The following is a 10,275-nucleotide window of genomic DNA, read 5'->3' as shown; positions in this document are numbered from 1 at the left end:
TAGTTTTGCCTTTTCAAAATAAAAAAAATAAATAGAATCATAAAATATGTAGATAAAGAGAGTGATTGGAGGAAGGACAATCTTCCCTGGAAAGTGCTCGAGTGAAGCAAGATAGAAGACTGACAGGCCACATTCTTCTCCCCACTAGCAAATGATGGAGAGGTGGATGTTGGATATAAGAAAATGGGTTACCAGAAATGAGCCTGAAACCAAGGCTTTCAGATCTTCCTGGAACAAGAACCTTCACTTAGTTTTCCATGGGAGTCCTGTAAGAGCGCTGCCTCAGAGAAATAAATGACACTTTGGTTCTCCACCCCAGGAGATGGTCACTGAGCCCGTAGTTACCGTAGCATGGTCAAAGTGAGGCTCATAGTGCCCTCCGATTCCATAGTTCACCACCTGGAGATACTCGGCGTAGGGAGGCTGGACATCAAGGCCTGTGAGGGCAGCAATGCGATGGTCAAGGGTGACCAGCACTGGGTCAACGGTGTCCTTCAGCCAGGCACTAAAACAAACCACAGGTTGGAGCATTACTGATCTTATGCCAGAAGCTATTAGTAGTAAATATCTGTGAATGAATGAATGAGAGATGTCAACTGCAGGAGGAAGGAAGACAGGAAGATAGATGTAGATGCCTAATTACCTACTTGCTCCTCATGCTGAGTCTATTATGCTCCACCTCAACATCCACACATTCATTCATTCAACAAACACTGAATGCCAGTCCCTGTGGTGCTGTGAAGGTTGAAGAATGCTCAAAGCATGAGGAGCTGGGATACAAAGAGGAAAAAGACAAAACCCTGCCTTTAAAACTGCTATGTTTCAGAGACATGTCAACAGCTGCATGCAATGGGAAAAGCTTTGGATTCGAAGTAGTAAGGGCAGTCCCTGATCCTCTGTGTGACCTTATGTCAGGCACTTAACCTTTAACCTCTCTAAGGCTCACTGTACTCATCTATATAATGGGGATGATGATAATATCTACTTCATAAACTTAGGAAGATTGTGAGAGTCAATGCATAAGAAGATGATTTGTAAGCTGCATGTGAGTGATTGCAGTAAAACCCAGAACAATCTCTGCTCTTCTGTCCCACTCCAAGACAAACCAGGATAGGTCAAAGGCTAAAGAGCAAAGTTCAGTCTCTTTTCCTGAATGTCTTGTTGAGGTTCTGATAAAGTGGAGGATTTGGGATCAGAATGTAGGTCCCAAGGAAGTGAGTGCAAGGGAAGTACTGTGCTATGTGCTCTTAGGTTTAAAAGATACTCAAGACAAAGCTGTTGCACCAAAAAGCTCATGAGAGAAGATACACAAGTGTAACTGAGTACAGATCAAGGTAGAGTGAAAAAATGAGGACCAGTCTTTACAGTAAAGTGCTGGGGAGCGTAGAGGAAGAAGACATCATTCTGACTAGGGCACTGCGGTGAGATGGTGACAAGCAGGCCAAATTTTAAAGGGTGCATAAAAGTTAAGAGATAGAAAAGACATAGGGGTATTCCAGGATGAAGAAACAGCGTAAGTACAGACATGGAGGGGTGACAATAGAGTGTACAGAAGTGAAAACAATATGAGACAATGCTGAACCAACAGGCTTAGGGCATGTTGGAGAACAAGATGGACACCGTGTTCAGAAACCTGGTCTTCACTTTGTGGGTAATGGATGGTCAGTGAAGTTTGTGGGAGGAAAATGACTTGGCAAACAGGAGTTCAATGGTGACCTTTGAGAGACCAGTTACAGTGACGTTGTGAGGACAGAACCCGAGTTCCAAGGGAGGCAGAGGGATGGGAAGGAAGAAGAGGTAACGAGCACCTCAGTTTCTTTACCTGAAAAGTAAAGAGAAGACCTACTGCCCTAAAGATTAATTTTCTCGTTGACACCGGAATGTCAGAAAGGTTAGAAAAGCAATGAAGCTGAGGTCATATGTGTCTTCCAAAGCTTAGAGGATAATTCCTAATGTGAAAGATTCCTAAAGGGACCAGACCCAATCCCTCACCTCACTTCCCAGACAGCAAAAACTATCCACCCAGCCTGAGGTCTGGCCTCTCCCCAAGGATGTGTCATCTCATCTCCATGGCTGCGATGGGGACCCTCTTACTGTATCATCAGTCTTGTCCTTAAAGTATAAACAAGGCGCTGCAGTGGGGGTGGGGGGACAGGGGTGGGATGAGGGGATCGGCTGGGCTCTGGCAGCTGAATCTGCCCCTCTAGCGAAGCCTTCATGTCCAGAGATCCCAGTCATCCTTCCTGCCTGAACGCTGGCAAGTCATGCTTCGAATATGAGTCAGGAGGTGGGAATGGAATCTTGGAAAGTCAAATTACAAAGAGGGACGGGACCGTATTCTCTGGAAAAGCAATCCTGGTTAGAGCAACTAACTACACACTTATTTTTTTGGTTAGGGCAAAGGAGCTTTTTCAAGTGTTTCCCTACGGCTCCTAGTTAAGTCCTCGGACCATATAACGACCTGTGAGAGGCCTTTGGGGCAGGGGAGGGGCCATGTCTCCTGCTCAACAAGAACGTACAGGTATCAACACCAACTAGAGGTTCTCCCGGCAGCATCTCCAATGGCACCGAAGGGCTGCTGCTGGCCTTCATCAGCTGAGCCGCTGGCCAGAAGGCAGGCGGCAGGTATGGCCAGAGGTCCCGACAAGGAAGGACCCTCTTACCTTTTGCTAATGCGGTACTCCACGGGTAACTGCTTTTCACCGGACGCCACCACAGATCTCTGCAGCTGACGGGAAGAACATAAGAGAAAGTCCAAGTGCTTATGATGCAGAGGGAAGAGCTCCGTCATTTCCATTGACATGCTCTCCCCCCAGCCCCAAGCATAAACTTAACAATCACCAGTTCCTCCCAATTAAAGGATATTTTTGCACAGGATACTAATTTAGGAATAGCTACCGATCTTGAAAATAAGAAGTGACAAAAATCTCAGAGCTGAAATAATCTTTAACACTGAGTCTGGTAGACAATAAGCACCCAATAAAGGTCTGTTGAACGGAAACACAGTGATAGTCTAATCCCTTTTGCATCCACACGGCTGTGAGTTCTGTAAGAAAAAGAACTGTTTCTCATTCCAATTTGTATCCCAATGTCTGGCACAGGGCCTGCCCGACGGTAAGCACTTCCTGTTTGTTGAATTAAATGAACACCTCTAGTAGAAGGAAACTTTCTACCTTCAGCAGCAGCCTATTCCTTCCGAACAACTCTAATAAAGGCCCTTCCTTACAGGGAACCAAAATCTGTTTGCTACAACTGCCCTGACTCGGGGGAGTGGGGACCATACAGGTTTGAAGTCACTAATTTAACTGAATGTTTGGACATAAAATTTACATTATTTATTTTTATTTTTTGTTAATACTCACCTGAGGATAATTTTCCATTGATTTTTAGAGACCGTGGAAGGGAGGGAAGGGGAGAGATGGAGAGAGAGCAAGAAACATTGATGTGAGAGAGACACACTGATTAGTTGCTTCCTGAATGAGCCCCCCTCTCTCCCTATCAGGGCCAGGGAGGAGCCTGCAAGAGGTATGTGCCCTTGACTGGAATCAAACCTGGGACCCTTCAGTCCATGGGCCAACACTTTATCCACTGAGCCAAACCAGCTATGGCTACATTATGTTTTATGCTGATTTTGAAAGTGAGAGAGAGAGAGAGAGAGAAACATTGATGTGATGTGATATGGGGATCGAACCCACAACCTGAATATGTGCCCTGCCTGGAAATCAAACCTACCACTTTTGGTGTATGGTACTAGGCTCCAACTGAGCCACACAGACCAGCCAGGGCAACATTATTTTCAAATAAAGGGGGTTCTAATTGCAAAAGCACTGTACCAGAGATAGAAAGAAAAATGTTTATTTTTATGATGATGCATTTTCTTCTGCATCTGTCATCAGAATGTCAGCTTCATGAGGGCAAGGACTTGGTCTCCTGTCGGTGCTATACCCCCAGGGCCCAGAGAGGGCCTGGCAGGGAGTGGGTGCTCAGTACTGGGGAGATGAGCAGAGTGCTGTCTAAAGGCCCAGCCCTGGCACTTTACGTGCAGTCAGAGCAGAACTCGGGGCAATGACCTGCACAAGACAAAAACCCTATTCCTTCCCGGAGGCTTCTATGTTATTGTTCCTGCTCTTAAACCAGGTGGATGCCCTTGGAAAAGCCTCTTCCTTTCCTTGGACCCGTTTCCCCAGCCACAAACTGCAGCATGGGAACGAGACATGCTTGGGAGTTCCTGTCAATATCAGGATGCAGGAAGTCAGTGGGTGATGGATAGTGCCTCTACCTCAGCAGTTCTCAACCTGTGGGTCGCGACCCCTTTGGCAGTCGAACGACCCTTTCACAGGGGTCGCCTAAGACCATCCTGCATAGCAGATATTTACATTACGATTCATAACAGTAGCAACATTACAGTTATGAAGTAGCAACGAAAATAATTTTACGGTTGGGTCACAACATGAGGAGCTGTATTTAAAGGGCCAGAAGGTTGAGAACCACTGCTCTACCTAATCCCCCACCAGTTGTTCCCAGCATCCTCTCTGAAGTTGTTCATTGAAGAGGAGAGATGTGCCCTCCTGTTCTTTTAGGGCAACAGCAGTGATTAAAAAAAAAAAAATCCTAGAGAATCTCTGCTTTCCCACCCCCACTATTAAGGAATCACTTTGCACTGCGTTCCTTTAACGATTACTTATTGTACATCTACAAATCATTCATCTTAGGGGACAAATATTTATTAGTTGTTCTCTGTGCAAAACACTGCTAGGCGTTGGAAATACAACATATGAAACCAGATGTAAGTCACGCAATGGTGCCCTCAGGGGCAAGTACAGGATGCTATGGAAATACTGAGAAGGAGCATCTGGGCCATTCTTATGGGGACAGAAAGGCTTCCCAGGATGCCCCCAAAGGCAACAGGAATCGTGCAGGTGAAAAGAAGCCAAGGCAAGAGCGTTTCAGGCAGAAAGCAGAGTGTGTGTGGAGGCTGGTGAGAGTATGACCCCTGCCTGGGGTTGCAAGTTCAGTGCAGTTGGGGAGTAGCGTGCAAGGGGGGCATGCTACAGAAGGGGTTGGCAGCAGCCAGGCCAAGGTGCTGGTAATCATTCAAAAGCAAAAGTAACCCATTAGAGAGTTTAAGCAAGGGCTTATCATGGTCAGATTCAACCTTTTAAAGGTCACTTTGGTTGCAACCTGTATGATACAGGGCGAGGCATTTCAAGAAGGACAATGTATGATCCCAGCTAGTTGACAGTCTCATTGGGGGGACAGGATGCTCACTCATGAAACTTTTAGTGATACCAGACAACATATAAATGGCAGAAAAAGGGAAAGTACCAAACAACTAGTGGCAAAGCTTTCAGTTCAGAAGAGGGAGAGATTATGGTATGTTGCCCCCACAAAAGTACTCTGAAAAAATGTTTCTATTGAAAGAACTAATGAAAGTGGTCAGGGCTCAGTGGGTCAATGGAGGTGAGGGGTTTCAACCGAGCCTTTAAGTTTGGTTAGAATGTGGATGTGTTTGTGTGTGTGTGTGTGATGGGGGAGGTATAGGGGGAAGCGAGAGCATTCTTTGGTAAAGGTACAGTGACTAGGAAGCAGATAAACTCAACACAAGCCTCTGAGGCGTCTGTGCTCAGCTCCCGTGGGGCAGCCGCCACCACACAAACAGGGCTTATTGCTGGCAAAACCAAAGACCAGACAGGGATCAGCCACCCAGCAAGACACTTCTGGGGGACAGGGAGTGTGGCAAGGTTTGGCAAGCTACATAGATGACCTGGCCATGAGGGATTAAGTGCCTATCTCCGGATGAGCCTTCTGTCCTGTTACTACGGCAACAGAGCTGTTCTCAGGAAAAAGTAGCTGCTGGCCAACTGCTCCTGCTGGCTCCCTGAGAAGCCAAAGCTACTGAAAATACATCACTCAGCTCCCCGGTGGAGCTTAGTCATCTCAAACACCTTCTCTACAAAGATTCTATACTTCACTGGATGGGCTTGTAGGTGAAATGATTATCGCTGCTCTTCTCCCCTCCAGTCCATGCCTGCCGTCAGAATCCTCCTTACAATCTGCAGTCCCGATCTCGCCACCCTCCTGTCTGACAGCTCTCCCCCTGCCTCCGGGATAGAATCCACATCCCCGTGGTCTTTATAGCCTCTGATGCTGCCTCCGTGGGCAGCCTCACTTCCACCACACCAGCCACGGAGCTTCCCCCACTCCCTGAACACACTGCACCTCAGGTCTTTGCACAGACTGCTTTGTCTTTGGAATATGCTCTGCCATCTGGTCACTGTGATGAATTTCACGTCCACGGGGAAGCCCTCTCTGTTTCTTCCTCTTCCCTCAGCTACTCCTCACCCAACTGCCTTTCCCTCAGCGGGAGGTTCGCTTCCTATGTTGCCATCACACAGCTCCCTGCACACACCTCTCCGACAGCACACAGCACAGTATATTGTAGATCTCTATTTCCCCGTTATGCAGCGCGTCCCTAAAGGGGAAGGACCCATACTTCACCTCTCTGCGGGAGCCAGCCCCCTGCAGCGTGTCAGCCTGTCGGCGTGTCAGCGTGTGGGCACACAGTAGGCTCCGTCTCCCGACTAGTGAGTAACGGGTGCTGCGTGAACAGCACACCACGACGGGCACCCTCATGTGAGTACTGCTGAGTCAGGTCATGGGCCGTTTGTAAAAAGGCACAACATGTTAGAGTGGAGATGGAGACTGTATTATAATTTCCCTAAATATTTGCCACATTTTTCTGGGCAACAACTAAACGTCCCCTCTACACCGACGTCGAGCTTGGCACAGCGACGTGCAGTGCCTTCCCCGTGGGAGACTCCAATATTCTCTCTCTCAGCGCTGCTTTCACCAACGAAATGTGAACAGAAGGAACGTCTGACACGCCCAAGCAGAAGCTCTAAGAGCCAGCTAGTAGTCTGCCATCTCGGTCTGTTTCCTCTCCCAGGAGACTGGCAATGTCCCAAACAGAGGCTGCTCTGCAGGCTGGGTCTGAGTGAAGACAGCGGGGCGGAGCTCAGCCAGCCCACCACTGACATGTAAGGGGAGAGAGAGGCAGACTGGTCTGCTGTCCCGGAGATGTCAGTCTGCTTGCTGGCGAATGTAACTTAGCCTGAGAGAACTGGTGCCAGGCGGGGGGCGAGCCGCGTGACCATCACCGCCCCTCTCAGTTCCTGTTCTGGCTCTAGCTTCAGGGGGGACCTTAATCAGGTCCCTTCTCTTCTCTGGGCCTGTTTCCCCCTTAACAAAATAATAAAGCTGACCTGGATCATCTCTCCACTCTGTCAGTCTGTAGATCTGGACCAGGATATCACTCTTGACCCTGTCATTTCACCCCTTTTTTCTTTTACCAATTACATAGAATGATGGACATTTTGGGAGGATACCTTTTTTTTTTTCTAAATTGATATACAATGAAACACACAGAACTGGAGTATACTATTTGGTGAGCTTTGACAAATGCCTATAGCTGTGGACTCCATATCCCTAAGAAGATACTGAGAGCACATTTCAACACCCCAGAAAATCCCTTGAACCTTTCCCCAGCCAATCCCCTCCCTCCAGAGGCAACCACTACTGGGATATTTTTGCACCATTGATCAGTTGTATTTTTTTGACAGGTGTAGCTGCTCAGGCTGTCTGTTCTCACACTCCTGAGCTCCAGGCCTGTGAAGGCACAGAAGGAAGTTCTTGGCAAGCGTTGGGGACACTCACCCACGGTTCTGCCAGCCCTCTAATTTTCTGAGCCTCCAAGTCACTGACGAAGTCATGGTAGAGAACAACATCGGGCTCCAGGTGGATGACCTCCTTCCGGACGGGCTGCAGCAGCAGGTAGGGACTGGAATTGGTCTCGTAGGAGCAGTGGAGGCTCGGGATCTGGTAGTGAGTAGGCTGGAAGGAAAGGCTGGAGTCGGCATATGGGGAAAGGGTCTAGGAGCTGGCACGAATTTGGGGGAACGACACATAAAAACAGTGGACTGTGGGCGATTCCGGATGCGGTCACTGATGCTGTCAAGTGAGTGTTGTTGTTTTTTCTTAAACTGAATTTTTCTAGCCTTTTCCCTCACATTGCCCCATTCTACTCTCTCGATAGCCAAGCGGTTCCCCTTTTCTCTTTCTCTGAAAAATCCTACCTGGGAGCCCAGGGTCTGACACAACCCCTCATAGGTGGCTCTGGTCTGCAGGTGGGGCACATTGGGCCTCTGGATGACAGCCTCCGTGACGGCCTGGTTGGCGCTCTCTGCCAGGAGCTTTTCATATTTCAAGACATTCCTGGCCATCCTCTTATTATCCGGGCCTGGGAGAGAGCAGAGCAGGGATAATGCAGGTTGACAAGCAGTGGGCCCGGGAGTGCTGCCACGGTGTCCCACGGCTTCACTGTCACTGCGACCAGCACCGGCACACCTTGGTAATGCCTGTGTCCCCGGGGGCCCGCACTCCCAGAAGAGTACCAAGTATTTTAAGAAGATTGAATTGGGCCTGATAGATCTGAAGGTGTAAAGGCCTTTGGAAAGGAAAGTGGTACTTAACACTCATAGACAAGGGATCATCAGGACGGCAGCTCTAGGACAGGGCATGGTCAATTTTTTTTGCCTAGGGAATAATCTTCATCCTTTCATTCGTTCATTTAGTCATCGATTCAGTAAATCTTCAGCAAACATCTGCTATACACAGGTACTGTGCTAGCGCTAACTTCCTAGAGTTTACAGTCTAATGGGGAAGAGACATTAAGTAGTTACAATGAAACATGACAAGTGAGTGCTATGAAAGAGAAGTTGAGAGCCAAACCCTATAGCAGAGGCCTGGCCTATTCCTCCTGGAGAACTGGAAGCTGATTAATTCCTGACTCTTCCAGCTCCTGCAGAATTCCTAAACGGCCTAGACACAGAGCAAAGCAGTCTGGGACCTGGGGGTTCTAGCTTTAGTTCTAGCCCGAGTTCCTGTGGGGTCTTGTGTCCTATTTGTGCCCACTTTGGCTGCAAGATGCCCTGCGAGTTGGCAACTACCCCTGGCCTTCTAGCCTCTGTCTATGATTCTCAGAAGAAGGTGCTAAATTGCTCTAATGCTTCCAAAGCATCTTTCTCTGTGGAGCTCGGTGTGCTTCTAACCGCCACCTCCACCCTGACAAAGGAGGGGAGGAGGGGACAGAAATTACCACCTTTTTTTTTTTTTTTCCATAAGAGGAGAGATGGAATTCTGAAGAATGGAAATGATGAACCCAAAACACCAATGAAAATATTGCAAAGCCAGAAACGGAACTGGGAATCTCAATTTACTGTGTCCTGCTGATCCACCTATAACAGTGCACAATGTGAGCTCTCTGGGACAGGCAGAGACTTTACCACATCAAGCACAAAAATAAAGGAACATTGGGTTCTCATTCTGCCTGCACCACTAATTGCCCATGTGTTTCCAGACTATACGGCTACTTCCTTATCCTACCGGTTTGTCAAATTATCAGAATAGAATGACATTACTAAGTGGATTCATTCAAAAGTGATAGATTAAAAAAACCACTGTAAAGTCCTACATGAAATATTTTATAACTATTACATTTTATAACATTAATATTTTATAACTATAATGTTTTATAACATTATATTCATTATGTATCTTTCTTTAGAATCTAAATATCTTACTAAAGGAAAATCTGGGAAGCCATCTGCTACCAAAATTGTACACAAAAATATCCAAGCAGAAAGCTAAGCTAGAAAGTTTCTCTCTTGTTCAACTCTGGTGAGGGTCCAAGCTCCATTCTGTGCTAACTGGGCAGGATGCTTGCATAGCAAAGTGAGCCCTGGTTTAAAGGAAGAACTGCTATCTCTTTGTAGATGTGAATAATCCTGCTGAGTCACTCTCCTTGCACACACAGCTCCCCTTGAGTTCACTAGTTCCCAGGTCTACTTCCCAAGCCTGAGTCTTTCGATGACCCTCAAGAAGCTGGCTCCCAAACCAGGACCTGTTCCCCACTGAATAAATATTAATATATAACTGTTTGGGGGTGGAGGAGGAAAGGACAGATTAGTATCTTCTTAGCATTTTCCAACTCAACCTCCCCCCACACTCACACTCCCAATGCATCAATCAGATTCAATCCAAAATTAGAAATGTAACTTAGATTATGAAATTAGAAAAATAAAAATAGATAGCTGTATTCCACTTGCAGAGATTAAAGGCCAAGAGCAAAGGGATTTACAGCAACTCAGACCTGTGGCTTATCTTTTATCATTACGTACTGTAGCGAAGAAACTCCTGGGAGAGGCTGAGGGCAAATGA

At 47.3% G+C, this 10,275-nt stretch overlaps 1 protein-coding gene across 1 annotated transcript in view; it reads right to left on the bottom strand.

Annotated features, from left to right (window-relative positions):
• Positions 1–10,275, bottom strand: part of P4HA3 (prolyl 4-hydroxylase subunit alpha 3) — a 32,129-nt gene that overhangs the window by 9,269 nt on the left and 12,585 nt on the right. Inside the window, exons 5-9 of the mRNA XM_006777970.2 lie at positions 10,236–10,272; positions 8,133–8,296; positions 7,714–7,890; positions 2,664–2,728; positions 346–505 (exon numbers count right to left, since the gene is read on the bottom strand). Coding sequence (XP_006778033.1) covers positions 346–505; positions 2,664–2,728; positions 7,714–7,890; positions 8,133–8,296; positions 10,236–10,272 — 603 coding nt within the window. The remainder of the gene's footprint in view (positions 1–345; positions 506–2,663; positions 2,729–7,713; positions 7,891–8,132; positions 8,297–10,235; positions 10,273–10,275) is intronic.

This window comes from Myotis davidii, unplaced genomic scaffold (assembly GCF_000327345.1).
Source record: "Myotis davidii unplaced genomic scaffold, ASM32734v1 scaffold169, whole genome shotgun sequence".
NCBI lineage: Eukaryota > Metazoa > Chordata > Mammalia > Chiroptera > Vespertilionidae > Myotis > Myotis davidii.
The sequence above is the reverse complement of the archived record's forward strand: the minus strand, read 5'-3'. Positions and strand labels throughout refer to the sequence as shown.